This window comes from Belonocnema kinseyi, chromosome 10 (genome assembly GCF_010883055.1).
Source record: "Belonocnema kinseyi isolate 2016_QV_RU_SX_M_011 chromosome 10, B_treatae_v1, whole genome shotgun sequence".
Classification (NCBI taxonomy): Eukaryota; Metazoa; Arthropoda; class Insecta; order Hymenoptera; family Cynipidae; genus Belonocnema; species Belonocnema kinseyi.
The window spans coordinates 72,245,774-72,273,063 of record NC_046666.1 but is presented as its reverse complement, the minus strand read 5'-3'; the positions used below and the strand labels follow the sequence as shown (position 1 = coordinate 72,273,063).

Below are 27,290 nucleotides of genomic sequence, written 5' to 3'. Positions count from 1 at the left end.
ACGCTTTAAGCGATTTCACTTGCCATTCTTTGTTACATGCGCAGTTGCACGTGTTTCGTGTGTATCCCGCGAAATTCGAACGCATAGTTAACCAATGTACAGATTTTTAAAGAAAATCATCAAATATGAGTGAAAAAAATAAAAAACTTTGCCTATCGCTTACAACGCTTACAACTAAAAGTTCACTGCAATGTCGGGAAGCATTATTGAAGGGTAACAACAGATTTGATAGAGAGGTAAGTTTTGAACAATGGTAGGTAAGGTAGATTTTTTTACCATGAAAAATTGAAAACTGACCTCACTGACTCTTTGGTAATGCTTTTTGACTTTGTATTTCGTATTTTTATTACACAATAGTACACGCTTCGCATTTTTTCTAATCATTGTTTATCATTTTCTTTCAAAACCTTTACTTAACTTAAATGTAGGTTCGAAATTCGCGGGGTCATAAGTTCGCAAGCGCGGCTTAGTAAGCACTAGGGCAGCCAATCCTAAAACAAGGAGATTTAAAATTTGCATGTTAAAAAAAACTTTTTTGGAAATGTTTTGAATTAACATACTAATATCAATTTTAGTAAGTATTTTATACATTTTTTACTAGGCATATGTTGTGAGTGATATTCAGTAAAATAAGAGTTTCAACAAATGCAGCATCGAACCTTGAACGAAATAAGATTCAGCAGTTGGTTATTCTTATTAGGTATTTTCCCTTGTAATCAACAGCTAACTTCACATCGTATATGGCTGGGATGGGACAAGGGACCAAATACATGGGATTCAGTTTATTTTTGACCTATTTCGCTAATATCTTCGTAAAAGCTAATTTTTTCTGTATAAGTGTGTTTGAAAAATAGTTTTTATTTTTTAATTACTATTTAATGAAATAATAAAATGATAATTATAATCATTAATTCCAAAGATATTATAGAAAGAAAGTTTTGTTCCATGCATATGATCCACTGTTTTCCCCTCAGCTTTTAACATAATGAAGTTAGCTGATGGTTGAAGTGAAAATATCGAATTTTCCTAACCTGTACATTTCTTAATTAATGATTGACAGGATTGACACATGGGAGCAATTTGTTGTGTATGCGGAACATGTGGAATAAATATTAATGCAGAGAAATCGTACCGGAATCTTCTTTGCCAAGATTCAGTTAATTTTAAAATAAAGAGTATTCATTAAAATATAATAATGATTCTCTCTAGGCGAATAACAGTTTTATGTGAACATTTAAAACAAAATATTAAACGAACTCTAACCTTCAACACAACTTCTGATGTTTCCAGTGCAAACAATTCTTCTATTTCAAAACCTGACACAGGTAAGAATTCGAAAAAATAGCATTTTTTATGATCATTTTTCAAAATTTAAATACTTTTCTATCCTACGAATATGATTGATTTTTATATATTGTATATTGAAAACGTTTTTAGATTGAAATATTTAGGACATTAACTGACCGATACAATTTCATGTCGGGTAGGTTTTACACTTAAAGGCGTAGAATCTCTTGTTTCAATTTGTTTGAGGCTCAATAATTTTTTTTTTGCCAATTTTTTGTTAAATTTGTACTTTTATATTGAAGAGATCTTGCAAGTTTTATGCTGCCAAAAGTAAGCTCTTTTGCGATATCTTGCATCGTTCAAGAGAAAAAATCAAAAATTATATTCACATTATATGTATTGACTTTTGAGAATACGAAAAAAATATTTTCTGGATAACCCTATCTTTTTTGGTCTTTCCAATATTTAAAAAAAGTTTCTGCCAATAGCAAAAAGGCAATCCATCAGCTTTATGCGGGCTAATCGATTTTTGAGGCCGTTATAATTTTTTTCCCCTAAAAATATAACTTCTCGCAAACAATGCAAGATGTCGCAAAAGAGCAAAAAGTCAGTTTGAAAATTCTCTTAGACAACAAATGTATTTAGCCTGCATAAATCTAACTAGATATCTTCTTTATGAAAGTGCAAATTCAACACAAAATCGGCCAAAAATGTCAGTGTGTGTTTTTTGAAACAATCGACTTTTAATATTTTCACAAAAACTGCCGTCCATTTGTTAACCTTTATTTAGTTCAAAAGTTGTAAAGGATTGAAAAAAATAGGAAGTATTTGGAAAAACAAAGCAGCAAATTCAATGTACTCTTAACTTCATAGAATTTTTGTTTGAAAATTGTAAAATTACATATCGCCTAACTTTCTTTTTGAAAAACTACATATTTCGTCCCGAGAAATTCTGCAACTTTAAGTACAGAGCCTGCATGATTTGAAATGGATCGGTCAACTTTAATTAAAATTTTAATGACTGATTCCATTTAAAATCATGCAATGAGGTCTGCATGAGGTTAGAATATTTTGAACTGAAAGTATATTTATTATTCTACACTCAAAATGAAGGAACACGCGTTTCATCATTTGAATGAATTTTTTTTAGGAGTGGTGAGCTGTTGAATATAACCTTACAATTTAATAAAAACTGCCAAAATATTTTTCAAACTAATGCAGTTTTTTGATCAAATATACATATTTAGTTGGTTTTTCTTTCATGCTATGAAGAATTTTCAGCTCTATTGAATGACCACCTTTAATTTTGTGTGTGTATCCATTTATATTCTTATTTACTCAATCATGTACTCTCGTACTGTCAGAAAAATTATAGTCTTGCTTTTTTTTAATTAACTTATTATTATTTCATTTAGTATTTCAATTTAAAGAAGTAACCTTTTGAGATAGCTTATAAAAAAAAAAATAATGAGTACGCGTTTAATGGATTTAATAAAAATAATATAACAAAAATTGAAAAAAATTAGAAATTAATTGTACGAGGTGGTAATGGATTCTGATCATGATCAAGTTGTGCCATATATTAAAAAAGGGAAAGAGGATTTTTTTAATTTAATCTATTTCTGAACAACTTTTTAACCATTTTGATTTATTTTTCGAAAAATGGTTTTTTCAATAAGAAGAAATTGTTTACCAGAAGGCAGAATTGAAAAATATGTAGTCCATATTGTCGACAATTAACAAAAAAATTAAAGGAGGCCTTTTCAAGAAAATTAATGTTTAAAATTTTCAGAAAAACCGCTATTTTCTCAATTTCGAAAATTTGAAAATTATGTTCGGAACTTTCAATAAAGTTGAAAATTCCTCATCAAATGAATGAAAAACCAATCGAAGATGTATATTTGTTAAAAAAACTGTATCATTTTGTAAAATATTTTGGCAGTTTTTTTATAAAATTTCAAGGTTATCTTCAACATCTCACCATTTCTGATACAAAAATTGCAATCAGACGGTAAAATACGTGTTGCTTCATTTTGAATGTAGAATAATATACTTGAACGCAAAAATATTTTCACAACCACATGCAGACCTCATTGCATAATTTGAGATGGAATCAGTCTAATATTATTTCAAACATTTTCAGAAAAGTCGATATTAGTAAATATCGAGGATAAAATAATGACGATTACCATAAACCGTCCCAAGAAAAAAAACAGTCTCGACGTTTCTACGGCCCAATACCTTTCAGAAGCTCTAGACGCTTTCGACGAAAACAAGGAAGTTTCAGTTGGTATCCTCCACGGGGCTAATGGCAATTTCTGCGCAGGATACGATCTTCATGAAATCGAGAAACATCATGGGAAATCTGAGCATGATTTGCCGCAATTTGCTTCTTTGGTAAAACTACTATGCAGGTCTTCACTATATAATAAGTAAATAATTGAATAATTCAAATACCCTAGGGGTTGAGCACTCGACTTGAGTTTTCATCAGATTTCGAAATTTCGCAAAGATTGCAACGATTCCAAAAGATTAAGGATTTTTTTGTAATTTTGCAAATATTTCAAAGATTTCACAATGATTTTAACGATTCCGAAAAGTTTCAGAAACATTTAAAAAGATGTATAATTTATTAAATAAGGTATTACGAGTTCATTTATATTTATCTAAAAATAAGATTGTGAGAATGCATTTAAATTTATTTAAAAACAAGATTTTCAATGATTTCAGAGATTACAAATTATTTCAATGAGATCGCAACGTTTTAAAACATATCAGAAGATTGCAAAAATTTCATAAAGATTTAAAGTTTTTGAACTATTCCGAAAGATTTCAAAAGCTTTAACAAAATTTCAAATTATTTTACAAAAATTTACAATATTTCGCAAAAATTTAAAATGTTTAAAAGATCAAATTTATTTGAAATACTTCCCAACATTTCAGAAAGATTTGAACGACTTCGAAAGAGTCCAGAGTTATCAAAATTTTAAAAAAGATGTCAATGATTTTGCAAAGATTTAAAAGATTTCACAGTGATTCGAAAGATTTGAAAAGACTTCAAATATTTAAAATTAGATTTAATATATTTATTCATATTTATTTAGAAATAATATTTTCAATGATTTCACAAATGATATCCAATATTTCCTAAAAATTTCAGAAAAAGTCATCAGATTTCAACGACTCCGAAAGGTTTCAAAAGATATCAGAAGATTGGTAAGATTTCAATGATTCCGAAAGATTTCAAATTTTTCAAAAATGTTTAAAATATTTGATAAAAATTTCAACTATTCCCCAAGATTTAAGAAAGATTTAAAATATTTCGATGACTGAAAGAGTTCAGTTATTTCAGAAAAATTTCAAAGATTTAAAATGAGCTGCAAAGATTTAAAAATGAGAGTGCCGGAATTTAAGGAAATCCGGGAATTGCCCATTGTTTTATTTTTAATCTGGAAAGTGCATTTATTTCCTTATAATTTTTTATTTTCCCTTTGATTTATTACAAAATTTTTTTAAATGTCTTTGATATAAATTGTAATATTGCAACCGAGGAAATTACGCATTGAATTAAATTTTTTTATGTTATTGAAAAGCGAAAAGCATTTTAAATCTTGGTTTATTATTAAAGAAACATCTCGTTTAGAAGAAATATTGCTACTGAAAAGTTTACCAATTATTTTATAGATTGCAATGAACAGACTTGAACATTGTGAGTAATTCTATAAGTTTCTAATTTTGTCTTCGCTAATATTCAACTTACCACTCGGTTTTTGAGTGTGCGCCAAATTACAAAATGTTACTAAAGACTTCAAAACGTTTCAATTTTTTTTTTAATATTTAAAAATATTTAAAAGGATTTTGAACACTAAAGAAAGATTTTACGGATTTCGAAGATTTAAAAAAGTCGCGTATACCAGATTTCAAAAATTTCGAACATTTCCTGAGATTTTAAAGATTTTAAAAAAGCTATACCAGATGTCTAAGATTTTAAAAGATTTTACACAGATTAAAAATATTTTAATGATTTTAAATTAATATAAAAGATTGTAGAAGGATTACTTAAACATTTCAAAGATTTCATAAGAATACAAGAATCCTAAGTATTTGAAAAAGGGTAAAGTACTCCAGATTTCAAAGATTTCAAAGATTTAGAAAAGAATTGCAGTACATGAGATTTAAAATATTTAAAAATATTTCGAAGATTTCAAAAGGTTTTAAAACATTTTAGGAAATTTGAACAGATTTCACTAAGATGTCAAATAATTCAGTGACTTCAAAGAATAAAAAAGATTTCAAAAACAAAAATTTCACAAATATTTCAAAAGATTTCACTAACTTTTACCAAAAATTTCGAACATTTCATAAAGGTTGCAAGGATGTCAAAGATTTGAAAAAAGCATGTACTCCAGATTTCAAAGATTTCACAGATTTCGAACATTTTAACAGAATTTAAAACTTTCAAACGATTTTATAAATGTTTACCAAATTCCTAAGATTTTACACAGATTACAAATATTTTAATAATTTAAATGAATACAAAAGATTTCACAAAGATTTCAGAGATTTAATATATTTTACAAAAATTTAAAAAAGTCTCCCGAAAGATTTCTCAGAAATGTCAAGATTTCACAAAGACTTTAAGTAAAGCACTTCAAGGGATTTCAAAGAATTCACAAAGATTTCAAAAGATTTGAAGGATTTCAAAGACGACTTACGTCCGCAAAAAATTAAGAATTTGTTTTTTTTATGGTTCTGATATCTTTAAAAATTGTTGGGCAATACAAAATGAAATGGCTAATTGTGTACATCTATTGGGAATAACTATACTGCGATACGCCACCTGGTGAAAAAATCCGAACTAGAAAGGATAGCTTCAATTTTTAAATTGTGCATTAATTTTTGCATAAAAGTGTTTTAACGATTTTTTTTGTGGAGTTTTAAGTATTTATTGGATACTGAAAATAAGTCTATATCGGAAACAAAGGGGTGTAGATGGAATTTACATCTTACATACATTTTCAGTTGATCAACTGTGAATATAAATTAATAATTATTTTTAAAATTAAACTGTTCTTTAAGATTTAAAACTTCGCAATTTTTAAATTTCCAGCTTCTGATGTTAAAAATTATATAAACTATTTCAATTGAAAAGTCTTATTAGTTAAACAAATGTAAGCTTCCGATTGAAACCTTATAAACATTTTTCAATTTTAAAATAACTTCAAAATAATATATTCATAAACAAAGGCTTTTATTAAATTTTAAATATTATTTCAGTCTATAATATTCCATTTTTTAACTATTCAATTTGAAATTTTGTAATTAAGAAAAATGAGAATTACTTAATATTTATAAATATCTTAATGATTATTTAAAGTCTGTGATTATAGTTAAATATTAAAAAATAACTTTTGAACGTTACATTTTAATTATTCTATTTAAAAAATTTTCATTTGTAAGTCAAATTTTTTAACTTCGATGCATAAGTAACAACTGAACACATGTTATTCTATAAAAAAAATCAAGGAAGTTGAAGAAATATTTAGTACTTTTGAAAAAATTCAAATTCAATTAAAAATTTGAAATGATTTGAAATAATTTAAACAAAGTGTGTACGTGTACTGCCAAAATATTATAGAATGGCTTCAGAAGATTAAAAAACATTTCCTATGAAAATTCTTAATGATTTTTATTTTGAAAAGATAATTTTGAGGGACTATTCAACAAGATTTAGAAAGATTGACAAAATTATCAAAAATGAATGTGGAAGATTTTAAGGCAATTTGTTTAATTTGGCAGAATTCAACAAAAAAATTCAGAAAAAAAGATTAATTTTAAAGGATGTTCAGAAGTTCTGAAATGATTAAAAACATATTGAAAAAAAATGTAAACTACATGTATTCGTATTCTTCGCATTATCTGGATACAATTTGTCGTTTCATACATTAATTAAAGTTTATTTAAACTTAAATTCATTGAAACTTGCATGAAATAGTGAAATATTTTTTTTTCAACCTATTTGAGAAAAGTGTGTTTTTTCACTGTATCATATGGAAATTCTATCTAAAATTATTTGCTTTTTTCTGAAGATTTATTTTTAGTATTCAATCATTGTTTTATAATTCCATAAACTATCATAAAACACTTTTATGCAGAAATTAACGTACAACTTTAAAATTGTACCTACCCTTTCTAGTTCCAGTTTTGGGCATCAGGTGGCGAAATGGTAGACGACCATTCCCAATAGCAAATGGGGTTTTCATTATTTGATGTAAAAAAGGAAACCTGGAAACGATCTTGAATTTCGTTTCCAAGAATGGCTGGACAACCTGATGCGGAAACATAGTTATTGACCATAGAATCTGAAAAGCAAATAACTAATATCTTTACAAAAATCCATTCAAAATTCTTTAAACTTATTATATACTATGTATATAATTGTTTGTCATTTTGTCTTACGAATAATGAGTGGAAATCATGTCAAAAATATTTGTTGGCTTCGGCCAATGATTATACTATATAGTAGCTAATCACTGTGCTTTCAAAATCAGTAATATATAATCTGATATTATATGGCCAAAGACCGTGTTTCACCACATTTCAGTCAATTTCATTGACGAATCATGCAATCATTGGCCTATGCTAATCACCATGTCGCCATGGCCAATGATTGTGTTTTTTGAAATTACTGTTAATTTAAATTGATTAGACACCGCTGTATTTTAGAATTTCTTTTGACGCTTATAGTGTTTTTTACAAATTAATAAAGTGGAAAAATTTCTCAAGTGACCAATGATTGTACCGATTACCCTATATTAAAAAATATTGTCAATGATTTCACAAATAATACCTGACATTTCGCAACAATTTCTGACATATTTCACAGATATTTCAAAGATTTCACACAGAAAGATTTTAAAGATTTCAACGTATCCGAAAGATTTCAAAATATTTCAAAAGATATAGTAGTTAGAAACACTAATATTTAGAAAATTTTCAAAGATTTAAACTACTTCGAAAGATTTAAATGATTTTAAATATTTGAGGAAGATTTCAATAATTTCACTAAAGTTTCAAGTGTTACAAAAAATTTCAAAAATTTCAATTGGTTTTTTAAAAAGATTTTTCATTCTTTCAAAACTATTTAATAGATTTGACCACAATTTTTCACAGAGGTTTCTCAAATTTCTAGAATGAATTCAAAGATTTCAATGACTCCGAAAGATTTTTAATGATTTGAAATATTTTAGAAAGACTTCAATGATTTCACACAAATTTTCTCATTTACAAATCATTTCAAATATTTCACAGTGATTTTAGAAATTCGGAAAGATTTCAAAAGATTTGAATGATTTCGAATAAGATTTAAAATATTTATTTGTATTTATTTTAAAACAAGATTTTCAATTATTTTTGCAAATAATATCCAATATGTCGCAAATATTTCAAAGTATTTCAGAAAATTTCAAAATATTTCAAAGGATTTCAGAACATCTGAAATTTTCAAACATTTCAAAGATTTCTCAAAAATTTCAGAAAGTTTTTAATGATTTCAACGATTCCCAAAGGTTGCAAAAGATTTAAAAAGGTTTCAAAGGATTCCAAAAAGGTTGCAAAGATTTAAACTACTTACAAATATTTCAGACAGATTAAAAAAGATTTCAATGATTTCAGAAAGCTTTCCACAATTTCAAATGATTTCACAAAAATTTCAAAGATTGCAACAACTCCGAAATATTTTAATGATTTCAAATATTTGAGAAAGATTTTAAAGATTTGAGAAAAATTTCAAAGATTTACCAAGATTTTGAAGATTTCAAAATATTCTGAATGATTTCATATGATTTACAAAGGTGATCAACCCTTCAAAAGTACTCAAATGCTTGAAACAATTACAAGTGAAAAGTATTTGTAAGCAATCTCCTATTTTTATTTTTAGAGCAACAGAGACAGTCTTCCAGAAAAGCCACTTATTGCCGCCATAGAAGGATTCGCGGTTGGAGTCGGACTTGAACTTGCCTTGATGTGTGACATGAGAATAATTGACGAAACGGCGGCATTAGGTTTCCTGAATAGGAGATTCGGAATTCCTATTATGTGCGGAGGAACCGTTCGGCTTCCTAAACTTATTGGATATTCGAGAGCAATGGACATGATTCTCACTGGACGATTCGTTGAGGGAAAGCAAGCTTTGGAATATGGACTGGCTAATCGTCTTGTGGCCTGTGGCACTGGTAAGGAACTTACGAAAAGAAGTTTTTTTTACTTTATATACTCCAGTTATCTTTTAACGGGTCGTGGCCAAAAAGTTTTTAAATTTAAGTCCCGGATATTTGACCCATTTCCATGATTTAACAGATTTTGTTTAATAATACTATTTTCCAAATCTTACCTGTTTTTGTTTAGAAATAGGGAATCAAAATACAGCTTAAATTTCCACTCTGTGGTATGTCTCCAAATACAAATAGACACTCATGAATTAAGAAATTAATGCCACAAGAATTTTGCAAATGATCTACGTTGACAAATCTAAAAAATTATGAATAGAGAGTAATATTTCAGTTCTAAAGGTACTTATTTATGCTTAAAAGTATGCTCCTAAAGTTTGTTTTGCCCGTTTAGCGAAATTCATATTTTAGGATACAAGTCGAGAAAAAAACAATTTAACAAATCAATCTGCACCATTTTTTGACTTCCGAACAAAAACTTCCTCTACTATCGGCGAGAAAATTCGAGTCCTCTGGCTTTGACGTTGAAAAAGTAAGTTAAAAAAAAATGGTAGCTTAATGAAAGAGGGTTCATTTTAAAGGTGCAAATGTTGTACGTTAATGAGCCGAAAAGTAATATTCAACAAATTTTGTGTAGCTTACAGATCTGAAAATCTGGTAACATTTTTGTTGGAATATTACTTTTCGGCTCAAAGACGTACTACCATTTTTTCCCAAAAATGTTTAGCCAAAAATGGGTTAGTTAAACTTTTATTCATAAATTTTTTTTTTAAATTATTTTAAAAAAACGAATTGTGTACCAAAGAGTTGATTTTTTAAACTAAATTATTTAACTTTTAAGACAAATGCCGATTTTTCTATATAAAACAGTTGAATTATCAAATCAAAAATATGAAAGTTTGATCAAAAAGTTAATTTTATCAAAAAAATATGAATTTCCAACAAAATACAAGAACTCTCAACTCAAAAGTTGAATTTTAAGCTGAACTAGATTATTTTCAACAACAAAAAACAAATGAAAAAAAATATTTTAATTTGAACAAAAAGTTGCATTTTTACTTAAAAAGGAACCATTTCGAGCCAAAATGGAATAGGTAAATTTTCAATTACCAAAGTAATTTATTAACAAAACAAAAAGAAATATCAACCAAAAAGTTGAAATTTCAACTAAAAAAGATGAATTTTTTAAACAAAAAGATTAATTTACTACCAAAAAAGACGAATTTTTAATAAAATTCAAGAATTCTCAACCAAAAAGTTGAATTCTTAAAAAAGTAAGAAAACTTTTTTTAATTTTTAAGAAAGTAGCTCAACTATAAAACCTAGTTATTAAATTTTTAAACAAAAAGATTAATTTAGTACCGAAAGAACGCATTTTCAATAATATAGGGGTGTGAGGTTAGATTCATAAGCCAAAAGAATCAAGTAATGGATAAATTTGACAAATTTAAAGTTTTCATAAGCACGCATCGAGGTAAGAATATTAAATATTTACAGTCTGACAATGGAAAGGAATATGTCAATAAGGATTTTGACGATTTGCTCCAGAAACACGGAGTATTACAAAGATTAACAGTTCATTACAATCCAGAACAAAATGGGTTTTCTGAGCGGGAAAAACAAAACATCGATAGACATGGCGAGGTGTCGAAAAGTAAATTCAATTAAAAGACGCCTTACGAGTATTGGTTTGGAGAACCACCGGATGTGGCTAATTTCAGACGTTTCAGAAATTAAGTTTTCGTTTTTCAGGGACTTAAAATTCTTAGAGGAATCTCAGATTCAAACGACCAAGACCAAACTCATTAATAAATACCACGAAGTAGAATAAGAAGACTCCACTCACGGAGAACTTACACGCGTGACATTTTCAAAATTCTCTGATTTTTCGACTAATTTTTCATTTCAAATCATTAATATCCAAATATCAACATTTTAATTTTATGAAATTTTTTACCATAGAATATTTTACAAGCAGAATACAGTGTTTCATATTCAAATTTAAAATTTTCAAATGTATTAATTTATTTTAAACAAAACAAAAAAGTTTTTTCTACTTTAGAAGATAGCTCTTTAACAAAATACTGGAATTTAAAAAAAAAATTGATTTTTTAACATAATAGTTGAATATTCAATCTAAAAAGACAAATTGCCAAAGAGAAAGTGTCATAGATTATATTTTAATTAAAAAAAAATTAAATAAAGATTTTTCACTCAAAAAATAAATAAAAGACTGTCCAACAAAAAATTAATTTTCCACGAAGTTGATGCATTTTTACGCGAAAAAAGGAAATTCCAAACTAAACATTTATTTTCTACTACAAAAAAACGCGAATTTTTAACTAGAAAATATAAATCTTAAAAAGAATGCAAAAGTTACATTTTCTGTTAAAAAATGAATTATAAACCAAAAAAAAAGTGTTTTCTACTAAACAGTTAAATATTCAACCTGACATAAGCCTTCAATAAAGAAAAATTTCACAATGTAGTTTAACTTGTACCCAAGTAGTTTAATTTTCAATTAAAAAAGATTGATTTTCAACAAGATAATTAAACTTTTAACCAACGAGATATCTTTTCAACTTAAAGTATAAATCTTTAACAAAGAAAAAGTGATTTCTTAACATAGCGATTCAACCAAATGTTTAAAAGAAATTAGTTGAATTATCAAGCAAAGAAGAACAATTTTTAACCAAAAAGTTGCATTTTCATACAAAAAATGAAATTTCTTCTATAACAGATAAAGTTTTAAATTAAAAAGATAAATTTTCAAAAAAATAGTTGAATAAATTTTTGGTTGAAAAAGATTTTAGTCTAGTTTTCACGGGCGCGCAACAGTTGAATCTCGCGCTTCGCGCTCGATAATGGGTTACCTTGCGCTTTGCGCTTGGACATAATTACACCTCGAGCTTCGCGCTCGGATATTTATTCTTTGCATTTGGAATTCTTTAAAAAAAAACGTTATCAAAAAGATCTCTTTTAGATGGCAGTTCTTATATGCGTCTTCATATTCTAAATTGCCTACTTAATTAAGTATAGTCAAAGATTAAGTTTCTCCAAGCTCTATAGGCTTTGAGGTACACATTCTCATTGTGACAACCGCGCTGCGCGCTCGATTTCCTACAGACATTTCTAAACAGGTTTTGTTGAATTTTTTTTCTCGTAACTTTCGTCGTTTTTCCACACATAAAAAAAAAAATTTTTTTCAACGTTATTTTTCACGAATAAAACAAAAAGTACGCGTCCTATCATGAAGTGATTCTTAAAGAAATTGTAGATGTTTTTTAGGATAACAATTTTTGTTAATTCATCTTTTTCCGTATCCTACATAGTTTGTCCACAAAATGGAATTATTTATTTTTCATTATTTTTTGTGCAATAAAAATTTGAATTTTCGATTTTTGAAGAAAATCCAAAAATTTTGTTATGATGATCTTGTAGGGCTGTTTTCATGAGACATATGCACCAGTCGCACATTTGAATTCCATACGAACGACAATGGTATGCCTGATGAGGTAAACTCTATGGGCTAAAACAAGCTGGACGCGTCTGGTAGACTGGTAGAGACGTCTGAATAGGGATTTACGATCCATTAGAGTGGAACCGACGAAATCCGATCCCTGTGTCTACCTGAAGAACAAAAAGGGGAAGTTAATGATTATTGTCATTTACGTTCACGATAACCTTGTGAATGCGAAAACAGTGCAGAGATTGCCAAATTTCTTTGCAATCTAGGAACATTTTTCGAGGTTAAGGATATTGGAAATCTCAGACGCTCTTTGGGAATGGACTTTACTAATAGCAACGAATAAATTCTGATAAACCAAAAAACGTATATTAAATATGTGCTTCAACGATTTGGGATTCAAGACTGCAACCCTGTATTGACTCCTCTAGAAGTTGGAACAAAGTTGGTTAGAAACAAACCTTGTTCTTATGCAGATGGCGATAAACCGCCTTATCGACAACTGATTTATCAGTGGTAACACGACCAGTCCTTGCTCATACCACAAGTTTACTGAGTCAATTTAAAGACTGCTTCGACAAGACTCACTGGAATGCATCGAAGAAAGTGCTTCGATACCTAAAAGGGACAAGGGATCTTGGGATTTTCTACAGAAGTGGTGATAGTCCTCTGGAGGGATATGTTGATGCAGACTGGGGAGGTTAAATTGACCACAGACGATCATTCACCGGCTATGCTTTCATGATCAACAATCGAATTGTTTCATGGGATTCCAGAAAGCAACGTACCGGCCGTTGCTCTATCATCAACCGAGGCCGAGCTTTGAGTAATGCAGCCAAGGAAGCAGTACATCTTAGAATCCCTTCTAGAAAGGAATGATTGGATCCGATTGCGAGCGATTGAAAATAATATGCAACGTTCCCAATGGTGTTTCTTAATCGGGTCTGACCGATTCAGAACGATTGAGGTCGGCTATCGTTCTCAATCGGGACGCGAGGTGATTTTCAGGTCGGCCACGGCCATGTTGGTGGCAGCACTTTGATCATTGCAAACGGTTGTTTACTTTTTGTTTTAAAATGACACCTTTATCAAAGATAAGGCCTTTTTTTTGTCATACAACGAAGTTAGCTTGTCGTGTAATACATTACATAAATTACAGTGTCATTAGTAATCAGTCTGGTTTAAGAATACTGTTGATTAATTTGTTGTTTTTGGAGAAACATGTTATTTGCTAAGTACAATAAACTTAAAAAATATGAGATCATTGCGTTGATGTGATAAAAATCAAACTCTTAAAACCTAAAAGCGACAAATCTTATATTTCTAATAACGACAAAAACAAGGCAGGAATAAAAATGATGATCACATATCGGAGGCATCTAATAATTGCTTTGGTGCCTTCCATAATTATTCTTAAGCCATCACATTTGTTCATTAAATACTTTAATAATATAATACGATAATCCTTAACAGTCTTTGATAATCTTTTTTGATGTTTCATTTACGTCGCCGGTTCTAATAATCTTTGATAATCTTTAATAAACTTTAATAATTTTTGGGTCGAATCAAATTTAAATCAGGCAAGTTCTACACTTCAAGTCGCAGAAAATCTCGGGGACAAAAATTAATGAAGATAACATACTAAATGCAATATGAAGTTTTAAATTTCTAAGCTTTCAAGTCAAAATGTATTGCATTTTCAACTAAATGATTGAATTTTTAGTCAAAAAAGAGTTACTACCCAAAGAGATGAATTTTCAACACAATAAGACGAATTGTTAACAACACAATTTCCCACTAAACAGTTACATTAAGAACCAAATGGGTAAACCTTCTAGTAAGAGATACAAGTTTTCCGTTTTAAAAAATTTCAAGCAAAAAATACGAATTTTTTCGAAAAAAGTTGAATTTTTAACCAAAAAAAAAAAAAGAAACTTTTCAATCAAGAACGATAAAGTTTCCACAAACAAGGATAACTTTTCTACCATAAAAGATGAATTTTCAATCCAAAATCATAAAAAGATGCATTTTCAATCAAAGGGGCGAATTTCCAAACAAAAAATTAAAATTTTATCAAATATTTTAATTTTGAATTTTCAGCAAAACAAAATTATTTAATTTTAAAGCCAAAAAGACGAATTGTTTACAAAAAAGTTGAATTTTCGATCCCAAAATATTTTAAAGTAAAAAAATACATTTTCTACAAAACAATACAATTTCAAACATAAAAGTTCATTTAAAACTAAATAATTGAGTATACAATTATAATTATGAATAATTAATAAAAAAAATTTCACAAAATAGTTCATCTTTCATTTAAATAATGAACTTTTCAACCAAAAGAGATGAAATCGCAACGAAGCACGTAACAGTTCATATTACAACCTTCCGTTTCCATTTTTAACCAATAAGGATACATTTTTAACCAAGAAGGTTGCATTTTGCCCAAAAAAGATGAATTTGTAACAAAATAAAGTAACTCTTAAAGATAAAGTTGAATTCTCAACTAAAAAATTTAATTTGTTATTATCAATTAAGTATGAAATGAATTTTCATTCAAATAATTAAATTTTTAAGGATGTGCACTACGTAAATCAATCTCAAAAGTCGCGTATATTTAAAATGATTTATAAAATCAAGAAAAAAGGATGTATTATTAATTTCTGTAAATCTTGATGGAGGTTTCCAAGCACAATTTAGAAAAAAATAATCCAGGTTAATATTGTTTATTGAACAGTAGTTATTTAAAGGTTTATTTTTTTCTTTCTCTTTAGGAAATACTTACAAAATTTATTTAATCCTAATGAACAAGGAATCATTTTATTCTTTGAAGGGTTATCTAAATTTCTATTTGGGTTGATTTTATTAAAAAAAAAAAGAAATCATACAGTTATTATTTTTATGAACAGTCATATTTTGAATTTTAATTAACACCTCCCAAAAAGAATTGTAGAGAATCCTTCAAACAATAAAATGAGGCGTTGATCATTCAGATTAAATAAAAATGGTATCTTTCCTCTAAAGAGAAAGAAAAAACTGAACCTTTAAATAACTACTGTTAAATAAACAATTTTAACCTAAATCATTTTTTTCTGAAGTATGCTTAGAAGCCTCCATCAAGATTTACAGTAATTAATAATAAATCTTTTTTTGTCGATTTTGAAAATCAATTTTAAAAATAGGCAACTTTTGAGATTAATTTTATGTAGTGTATATCCTTAACCAAAGAAATGAACTTTTAACTAAAAGAATTAATTTTTAACAAAGTAATTTAATTTTTTATAAAAAGATGAGTTTTTAACAATATAGTTGCATTATCAACAAAATAATGAAAGTTTCAACCAAATAATAGTATTTTTAACTAAATAAGATGAATTTCGAAACAAAAACATAATAGTACCCTTTTAAGTAAAACCAGATCACTTATTCTTTCAGGGCTACACCACTGCTGAAGAGTACTGCATACACAAATTTTTGTATTAATGCGTTTAATGTTCTTAAAATTGAATAATAGTGTTATAAATATTTTCATTTTTGTTCGGTATGAACATACGTACGTTCAACGAAATTTCCTTTTTTATATTTTCCGTTACGGAAGATGGTGCCGCAGATCCCAGGTATTTTTAGTTGACATTACGGGTCCGAAAACTGTCAATTTTTTGTTGCAGTTCAGTCACAGTTGCTATAAATAAATGCAATACATAAACTAAACTAAGGGTCTTGCTTTGTGAGATATGAGCCGAAAGAAAAAGCAGAAAATTACATAATAGAAAATTATTACAATTTTCAACAGAATTCACGAAAAAAACTGATACTTGCGAAATTAAATTATTTGTCACATTATTAATTAATATTTATTCTTTATTAGTTAACTAAAAACGATATTTCTTTCTGCTTTTGAAAATAATATTCATGATGAAAATCTCTTCAGTTTTATAAACACGATAAAATTTAATCTCTGTGGTTAACCCTATTTGTCATAAAATATGTATTTCATTTTAAAATTGTATGAAACAAAAAATTAATTATCGGCGCAGCTGTTAAAGCGTAAGCTGTTTACTGTATAGAAATTAATAATATGCGTATGACACGTACCTGCAGCTTGCAATATTGCTGCCCTGTAGAATTCCCTATCGTTTCCGAAAACATGATGTCAGACATTTGTGTTTACTTCTTCAGATTTAGAAATATTTGGAAAATTTTTCAAGTCCGCGTTGCTTATAATCTTCCGGGTGCCTCTCAAGCGTCCACTAAGAGATTGCGCAAAGAAGAACATGTTTTTTAAGGCACCGATAGTTCTCAAAAATGCATTAAATTGCAATCCCGTTGCACGTCATCTAGGATTATCAAAAATGTAAAGTTTTTATTTGGCATAGTTTGTCTCGAGGGGAAGTGTTAAAATTAGAATATAAATACGATACAATCTCTGTGCTACGATTGTTTGTCGTTTTGTGTTACCATGGTACCCTACCTTGTGTTTTTGTGATTCTCCAAAATATAAACTGTTCTCACTTAATTATCATGTACTCAATTGCCAATTCGTACTCTGATTTTTCGAAAAATAATTTCTTGCTTACAGCTGTGGGTCAAGCGACACTATTGGCGAAACATATGACCTATCATCCCCAAGAAGCACTGCTCGCAGATCGTTTATCCGCCCACTATGCTACATTTGGCGCTATTCAAATAGACGAGGCACTGCAGTTTGAAAAGGACAGTGCAGCAAATCCTTTATTTAAAGAAGGTGTCCAGGAGGCTAGAAAATTCGCTGAGGGTCTCGGGCGGCATGGAAAAAGTGTCAACTACCACGAAAGATTAAAAATAAAAGACATTAGTGATGACTTATTATAATATTCTTAGAGAAGTAAGGAAAGTATTAATTTTTTTAAATATTCTCTGCATCAAAGTGGATTTATTTTATATTTAAGTAAAGAAGATCTTAAACTACTAAAATGGAAGAAGCTATCTTGAATTTATGAGTGTTATCAAGAAGTTATTTGGTGACTTCTGGCTGTTCCCCAAATTAAAATGACGCTGAAGGAAAGAGATCCGACGACATAGAGGTTATACAGGATTATGCGACGAACTAGCTAAAGAGTATTTCGAAAAATGCTTTTTAAAAATAAATTGAAGAATGTAAAAACCAGTGACATATGTGTATAGGTGCAGAATAAGAATAGGTTGGAAGGGGTTAAAGTATTTTTATCAATAACCTTCTTGATTACACATCCTATGTACGAATTATCGTAATTGAATTCTATAGCGATCTCCATCTTTTGACGAGTTTACACGAATACAAAAGAGAGTAAATGTCAGAAATCAGTAGCTTTACTATTCATTAAAATCACGAGAAAGTACACCGGAACCCTCAAAACTCTAAAAGTGATATAAAATCTACCCAGAAAGAGATAAAGATATCAGAACGGCGAGACACTAGATAATTTGTACATAGTATAATAATATCATACTATTTAAAAATTGAACGTAAATAATAAATAACCAATAAATAGTAAATAATGAATGATAAATACAGGTATGAAATTCATATTGCTAAAGATTTCAAAGAGGGTACAATGATTTCAATGATTATATATCCAAAACATTTCACAGGTTTTGCAAAGATTTCGAATAAATTAAAAAGATTTCACAAAGATTGCAAATATTTCAAAAAATTTTACAAGTATTTCAATAATTTAACAAATATTACTGAATATTTCAAATATGTCGCAAATCATTCCCAAATGATTCACAATGTTTTCATAAAGATTTCGCAAAGATTTCTATGATTTCCCAAAGACTTCAAAGCTTGCACAATGACTTCCATGAGATTTCAGATAAATTTGAAAGATTTCATAAAGATTTGACAAAGATTGCAATAATTTACCAAAGATTTCACAAACATTACAAATGTTTCCCAATTTCGAAAATTTAAAAGATTTCACAAAGATTTTAATATTTTCACAAATATTACCGAATACTTCAAAAATATTTCGCAATGATTTTTAAAGGATTTTAAAATTCACGGTAGATTTCAAAGATTGCACAAAGATTTCGATGATTTCTCTAAGATTCCAATAATTTTACAAATATTACCAAATATATTTTAATATTATTTCAAATATTTCCAAAGGTTTTTGAACGATTTTTCAAAGATTTTAAATATTTCCAAACATTTTAGAAAGATTTAAACGATTTTTCAAAGATTTCAAATATTTCCAAACATTTTAGAAAGATTTAAACGATTTTACAAAGATTTCAAAAAGAATACGGATATATTTAAAAGATTTCACGAAGGTTTCAATCATTTCCAAAGAATTCAAAGATTTCAAAGACTTCATAAAGATTTCAATGATTTCTCAAACATTGCAAAGATTGCACAACGATTTCACAGGTTCAGCAAAGATTACGGAACAATTAAAAAGATTTCAAGAAGATTTGATAAAGATTGAAATAATTTACCAAAGACTTCACGCAGATTTCAATAACTTTACATATTTTACAAAATATTAAAAAAATGTATCAAATATTTTGGAAAGATTTTTAAAGGATTTAAAAACATTTTACAAAGATTTTAATAATTTACCAAAGATTTTAAAGATTGCACAAAGATTTTCAAAAGATTTCAGATACATTAAAAAGATTTCAGAAACATTTCAAGAATTTCCTAAATGTTTTTAAAATTTCGGATAGGTTTATAATCCTTCACAAGGATTTTTATTATCCCCAAAAGATATCAACATGTTAAAAAATTATACCAAATATTTTCAAAGACTTCAAAAAAATTTAATGATTTTTTAAAGATTTCATAAAGTCTGAAAATGTTTAGCGAAGATTTTGGCTAGACCTGAAAGATTTCACAAAGACTTCACTATTTTTCACAAAGATTTCAGATGGATTTTAAAGAGTGGATAACGATTTCAATGATTTCCAAAAGGTTTCAATAGTTTCATAAATATTTCAAAGATTTCACAAAAAATTTTGGTAGATTAAAAAGATTTCAATGGGTTTTCAAAGAATTCCCGAATCATTCAAAGATCCCGGATAGACTTCAAAGACTACAATGATTTCTGAAAGATTTTTAAAATTTCACTAATATTACCCAACATTTCAAAATATTTCATATATTTACAAATATTTTATAAAGATTTCAATTATTTCACAATTATTTAAGATAGATTACAAAGAGTGCACCAAGATTTCAATGATTTTTTCAAAGATTTCACAAATATTTTAAAGATTTCGGATAGATTAAAAAGATTTGAATGATTTCCCAAATATTTCAAAAAGATTTAAGTAGTTGCACAAATATTACAAAATATGTCGTAAATATTTCACAAAGATTTTACAAAAGTGCAAATGATTTTCCAAAGATTTCACAAAGATTAAAAATATTTCGCAAACATTTCTATTCTTTCACAAATATTTCAGATAGATTAAAAAAATTGAACAAAGAAAGAATTGAAAGTTTTGCAGTATCAAGCCCAGCTAAGCTTAAAACTGGATTGCATGCACTGAAAAAACTGTTTGGCTGGAACAACAAAATTTTTTTGTTGAGACCTTTTGTTGGCCAAACAAAATTTTTTGTTAGCATAACCAAATTTTGTTGTTCAGACAACAAAATGCTTTTGTCGCCTCAATACAATGTTTTGTTGGTTTAACAAAATTTGATTGTTAACCTAATAAAATACTTTTGTATGGTCAATCAAATTATTTTTTTGTCTCAAATAAATTGTTTTGCTGCATACAAAAAATAGTTTTGTCGGCGTTGCTAAATATTTTTTAGGTCAAAAACGTATTTTGTTTAAAATTTTAGTTTTTCTTCAGCTCCTCATCTTAATAATGTAAATTTTAGAAAAATAAAAACAAAAAAGATAAAGAATTTAAAAAGTACCTCCAACACGGAATCGTTATCATAACCACCTTCAAACAATTCAGTTGGTGATATATTTGATAATTTCTGAAAAGAACTATTATCCTGATTCAATCTTGAATTGGAAATAGTTTTGTCCCTTAACACGATGTAATCTCGCAGCTTTCGTTCAAATTTTATTTGTATTTTAAGCACTTCGTTTGCCAAGAGTTCTTCAAAGAAAATACTATCAGGCGTGAGAGCCTCAAACGCGTATTTATCAATGCCATGCTCTAAGAAAAGAAAGAAAAAATTGTCTACACTCTACGATAAATGGACAATTAAACTATTTTTTTACGAGGTATCAAGTATCCACAATGTTTATTCACTTCATGGACTTAGGAAACACGGGACTAGGCATGTCATCGGCCATCCTACCTTGGGCGAGCGGGGTTGAATCCACGGGAGGGGGGAGAATTCCATGAGTGGGAGAGTCGCCATCTTACGATGTGCCATTTGATTATGCGCGCGAGCATTTTTGCCGACAAACTGTGCATGAAAATATAAACATGTGGGCGCTGCCATGTTTGTCGCGGGACACCAAAAGGTGGCGGACTCCCCCCCCCCCCATTGTATCACCACCGCAATGGCATGCCTAGTCCCTTGTTTCCTATGTCCATGATTCACTCACCGACTTCACCGGTATTGTCCGCCATCATGGAAAGTAACTTGCACACTTGTGCACGCGGTCCCACTGAACGAGTGCGCACGCGTGGTTGTATCTTTCGTTGGCCTGACTAAATAGTTTCGTTGGCTCCTCAAAAATTTGTTCAGGACAACAAAATAAGGCTTAACAAAATAATTTTGTATTGAGAACCAAATATTTTTTTTCGCCAACAAAATAATTTTGTCCTAAAAACCAAAATTTTGCTCTGACAACAAAAACTGCTTAAAAAAATGGTTTTGTTGCGAATACTAAATTTTTTTCTCAGTGTGCCTTATGGCGGCCTTTAAAGATACACAATTTTGGTGAAGAGGAAAAGTTTTTTAATACCAAAAAGTAGAATTTCAGTTACCGAGGATTTTTTTCATGTCGAAAATTTCGATTTTCACATGGTAGCAAAAATAATCATTTAAACATTATTTTTAGCAATATAAATGACTTTAAGTTTGCAATTTGATAATGCAGAAAAATGAAATATACATTTATGAGAAACAACATTATAGGGCTTCCGAACGTCGCTGATTTCGAATCTGTACTCAGAGTTTAAAAATTGCAAGCGTAAAGCCATTTATATGACTAAAAATAATGTTTAAATAATTATTTTTGCCAGCATGTGAAAATCGAAATTTTCGACATGAAAAAAAATTCTCGGTATCTGAGATTCTACTTTTTGGTATTAAAAAACTTTTCCTCTTCACCAAAATTGTGTATCTTTAAAGGCCGCCGTAAGCCACGCAATTGTGTGCTAGAGTTTTAAACCAAACCTTTGTGGGTTCATTTCCCCCTGTGCCTAAGATCTCATCTACATTTAGAGAACGTGTAGAGTCCATGTTGTTTTCAAAAGTAGAGAAAGATTTGAGTGGAGACATTACACTATATTTGCACGGGCATGTGTGGACTAGAGCAGAAACGGCGGTGCATTTTTTCTCTAGAGGGGAGGGGGGCATGACTTATAATATTGAATACTATAATTTGGTCATAGTATAATCATATTATACAATGTAAAAAATTAATATAAATAATAAAGACAGGTATAAAATTCATATTGCCAAAGATTTCAAAGATTACTTAAAGATTTTACAGATTTCGTAAATATTTCGGATAGATTAAAAAGATTCCACCAAGATTTCAAATATTTCGTAAAGTTTTGTAGAGAAGTCGCAAAGATTTTAAAAAGATTTTATAATGATTTCAAATATTTTGCAAAGATGTTTAGTGTATCTGCAAAGATTTTACGACAATTTCATAAAGATTTCAATGATTTCCCATATATTCCAAAGATTTCACAATGATTTCAAATATTTCGCAAGGATTTAAAACAGACTTCAAAGATTTCAAAAAGACTTCCATTATTTCACAAAGATTTCCAATGTATTTCAAAGATTTCGATATTTCCTTAATCATTTCACGAAGATTTCAAATATTTCCGATATATTTAACAGGCTTCACAAGGACTTCAATCATTTCTCAAATATTTCAGAAAGTTTTCAATAATTTCACAAATAGTTCAAAGATTTTGGATATATTTAAAAGATTTTACAAATACTTCTACTGAACTGAACTGATTTCAGAAGGATTTAAATTATATTTCACAAAGATTTTAGATAGATTACAAAAAGACAAATATTTCAATGACTTCCCAAACATTTAAAAAAGATTGAAATAATTTCACAAATATTGCCAAATATTTCAAAGATTTCCGGAGATTTTATAAAGTTTTGACAAATATAAGATCTGATAAAGATTTCAAATATTTTGCAAATATGCCGGATATATATAAAATCGATCAGAAAGACTTATATTGCTTCACAAATATCCTAGAATTAATATTTCAAAGATTTCACAAAGCAAGAAAGAATTAAGATATTTCCAGTTCCCACTATCCGAAGAATTTAATCATTCGATTTCAGAAAGGGGCAGATCAATACATTGTTCCGCCCTGGTCAATTCCTATGGGAGGGGGGGGGCAATGCCCCCTGTACCTCCTAGGGCTCCGCCGCCTCAGCACTAGGGACTAATTTTTCTCTCTTCGATGAGAGTTTACGTGGTTGATACGTGGTCGTATTAATCGATGCGTTCAGTAAAATTGTTGAGGAACTCTCAATAATCGGGGAATTTCATATTAGCGTTCAACAATTGCAGTTTTAATTGGCGAAAGTAAGACAAGAGCTACCGTTGGAGCTATGATGAAACGAGTGCAGCGTGCAGGTGGCGGTAGGTTATTGTGCAACATCCCTCTCCCAGTCAGTCTCCCCTGCATCGACCCTGCGCGTCCCTGCCACACCGCTGCACCGTTCGAAAACTCTTTCCTGCCACCCCCCTCTTTTCCTTCCCCCCCTTCATTTTCCATCTTTTAGTTTTGCTCTAATCGATCTATTTTCAAATATTCTTATCCTTATCCGTTGGCCTTGCTTCCTGGCCTCTCCCTGATTCTCTGGCTCTATCTCTATTTCTCTATCTTTCGCCTTCCCCTCCCTGTTGGTCTTCTTTTTAACGCCGAATCTCTGCTTCTATCTTTTAGCCTTTTTCTCTATCTTTCTCCGTTTCTCTCAAATGAGATCTCGTTTGAACTCGTCTCACCCATTTAACGTGGCGTCTCCCACTTAAAAGATCGGTCCATTTCTCGGTCGCCTTGGTGAATGTGGCACTCGCGCAGTAAATCTATGCAACACCAGGAGTAGGCATTATTTTTTCACCGGTAGACTTTTCTAGTGCGAGTAGAGCACTCGATAACACGAATTCAGTCGAGAGCGAGACAAAGATTTGGTTACGGTTCGCTGCCAAGTGATACATAAATATACAATGTTTATCAAGGGTTATATGCATTTGTGCGTAACGAGCGAGGATTACGTACGTACGCGTAACAGATTACAGTAGCTTTATTCGTTTTTAAGTAACAGATGTCAGATGGATTCCGAAGGCTCGTCTTCACTCCTGATGCGAAGAATGGCATTACATTGCAAAAGCAGGGAATAGGCTGAATTAATTTTAAAGTTTCTCAATTCTTACACATCTTATCGAACATCTCTTTATTAATAAAGAATATATACTTCATATATCCGTATATCGCACGGTCTACGCTCATTAGCACAGTCTACGATTTCAGATTTAATCTTAATTTCAACATTTTCATTGCAAATCAATCCATGATTCTTCCTCGGAAGTTTTAATCCATGCATGCTTTTTAGTCAAAGAATAAAAAAACATGTGTTTTCTTAAGTTGGTACTGGCATGGTAAATATACCCAATAAGAACTTATCTTGTGCCCCCCTCTTGGAAAAGAGAAAATTCGATTTCTTTTTACAGGGTGGCTGCAGGTCGGGGAAAACCGGGAAATCAGGGAATATTCAGGGAATTTTTTTGTCCAGGAAAACTCAGGGAAAAATCAGAGATTTAAAAAAATGGCAAAAGTCAGGCAAGTTCTGTAAAGAAGCACTTTAAGGATGTATACGACGTACAATCAACCTCAAAAGTTGCCTATATTTAAAATTATTTATAAAATCTACAAAAATAGATCTATTATTAATTTCTATAGATTTTGACTGAGGCTTCTAAGCACACTTCAGAAAAAAATCATTCAGGTTAAAATTTTTGATTTAACAATAGTTATTTACGCGTTTACTTTTTTCTTTCTATTTAGGGTGGATTTAATTATAAATATTAATGTAGAAATCATACAGTTATTATTATTATAAACAATGATAGTTTACATTCTAATCAACACCACCCAAATATAATGATAGAGAATCCTTCCAAGAATAAAATGAGGTGATTATTATTAAATATGAATTGTAAGCAAAAAGAGAAAGCAAAAATCAAAACTCTAAATAACTGCTATTTTATCAATTGATTAATAAATTGATTGTATATTAAGTAATTACCAAGAACAATCAGCACTCCCATACATTCACTTTCAGTTGCTTTTTAAATAAAAAGACCATTTCAGTCGCTTTTCTTTTAATACATTATTCTATGGGTTAAAAATATTTACACTATTGAATTCAGATCTAGAACTATTTCAGAATTTTCATGACTACTTTTGAAATATTTTAGCGTATTTTTAAAGATTCCTACAATTTATACGACATTGAAGTTTGCCTCCGATATGGATTTGAAACTTTTGTAATTAATTTAAAAAAATTAAGAGTCATATCAAAAATTAAAAACACCTTTAAATTCGTTTTCGAAACATCTAGGCGTGCATTTTTCGGTTTAAAAAAATTGTTAAATAATCAACGTATTTCTTGTTTGGCGTCCATTTACTGTTTGCCTGTAGATATGGATTTAAATCTTTTGTAATTAATAAAAAAAAACATTGTTTTCTTTATAATATTAAATCCCGCCAAGTTTGATAATTTCTAATAAGATAAATATGCTCAATCATACTTTATTTTAAATTAAACGAATAATTTACTGGATATAAGAAATTAAATTAATTGTTTGTATAATATTCAGTTGAACGGTAGCAAATTTACGCTACACAACATATGCGATAATTGTTTAACAAATGGTTATAAAAATATAACACCTAGATATTTTTAAGACGAATGCAACGGTGTTGTTGGTTTATCGATCCGACGCTTAGTTTGTTTATACAGGGTGTCCAGCGATCTTTAAAATCTTAAAAACAAGTAAATTATCCTTGAATTTGAGTTTTCTTTTGCTTTTAAAACATTTATTTTATTGACATGTAAGAAGTGATTTCAATCTTCAAGTCTGTTATGAAAGAAACATCTCGTCTAGAAAAAATCTTGCTACTGAAAAGTTTTTCATTTATCAAGATATAATTCATCTTTTCAGGGCATTTTTTGTAGACTGTACTTAGTATTTTATAGGTTGCAATAATCTCGTAAGTTTTTTATTTCTTCTTTGAAGTATACATTTTTTTTGATATTCAACTTACAAATTATAAAAATTATTGCTTCAAAATTTCGATTTCGAGGATTTTAAAGAATTGAAAGGGGCGTGCACACTAGATTTCAATTATTTCACAAGAATTTCATAAAGATTTCAAAACACCTTACAGATTTTAAACGATTTTAAAATATTTCAAAAGGTTTTCATTTTGTGAATATTCAAATAGATTTCAATGATTTCAAACGAACAAAAAATATTTCACAAACGAAAATTAAAAAAAAATTTCAAACATTTTAAATATTTTAATTATTTTGTTGATTTTAAAATAATACAAAATATGTCAGAAAAATTTCTTAAATATTTCAAAGATTTCATAAAAATTTCATAAAGATGCCAATACAACAATTTCAAAGATTTCAAAATGGGTACAGTCAAACAGATTTCAAAGATTTTAAATAATTTACAACATTTTTAGAAGATTTCAAAAGTTTTAATTAAGATTTTAAATAATTTAATGATTTCAAACTAATACAAAAGATTCGACAAACAAAGATTAAATACAGATTTTACAAAGATTTAAAAGATTTCACAAAGATTTCAAAGATTTTATAAAAATTTTCAAAGATTCAAAAGATTTCATAGAAATTTCAAGATTTAAAAAGATAGAAAAATTAAAGAATCTCAAAGACTTCACAAAGACTTTAATATATTCCCAAAGATTTCACGAAAGCGTCTGACGTTCGCCAAAAAATTGGCTATTTATGGTTCTACTTTCGTTGGAAATTGAGACTCCGGATTCTATAACCACGCATAAAATTTGCCTGGCCGCTTCAGGCCGCTCGAGTTGGCCCCTGATGGCTTGAAAATCAGTTTTCGAAA

The 27,290-nt window shown here is 29.1% G+C and overlaps 1 protein-coding gene and 1 long non-coding RNA gene across 2 annotated transcripts; one reads left to right on the top strand and one right to left on the bottom strand.

Moving 5' to 3' along the window:
• The first annotated feature begins 1,034 nt into the window (after positions 1-1,034).
• Positions 1,035-18,174, top strand: LOC117182229 (probable enoyl-CoA hydratase). The gene is made up of 5 exons (XM_033375315.1): positions 1,035-1,325; positions 3,431-3,684; positions 9,227-9,521; positions 17,561-17,845; positions 17,910-18,174. Exons 1-4 carry the CDS (start codon positions 1,196-1,198, stop codon positions 17,830-17,832), a joined length of 951 nt encoding a protein of 316 aa, XP_033231206.1. The 5' UTR covers positions 1,035-1,195; the 3' UTR covers positions 17,833-17,845; positions 17,910-18,174.
• LOC117182230 lies at positions 12,915-21,228 on the bottom strand. Its single transcript, XR_004468289.1, has 5 exons — positions 20,873-21,228; positions 17,453-17,783; positions 17,077-17,318; positions 16,539-16,663; positions 12,915-13,145 (listed from the first exon to the last, which is right to left on the bottom strand). It is a non-coding gene; the product is annotated as an uncharacterized LOC117182230 (long non-coding RNA).
• Between the last annotated feature and the right edge of the window lie 6,062 nt (positions 21,229-27,290).

Coding starts and splice junctions, on each gene's coding strand:
- LOC117182229 (XM_033375315.1), top strand. CDS start 1,196: ATGATTCTCTCTAGGCGAATAACAGTTTTATGTGAACATTTAAAACAA. Junction 3,685..9,226: donor TGCCGCAATTTGCTTCTTTG/GTAAAACTACTA, acceptor TTTTATTTTTAG/AGCAACAGAGACAGTCTTCC. Junction 9,522..17,560: donor TCTTGTGGCCTGTGGCACTG/GTAAGGAACTTA, acceptor TCTTGCTTACAG/CTGTGGGTCAAGCGACACTA.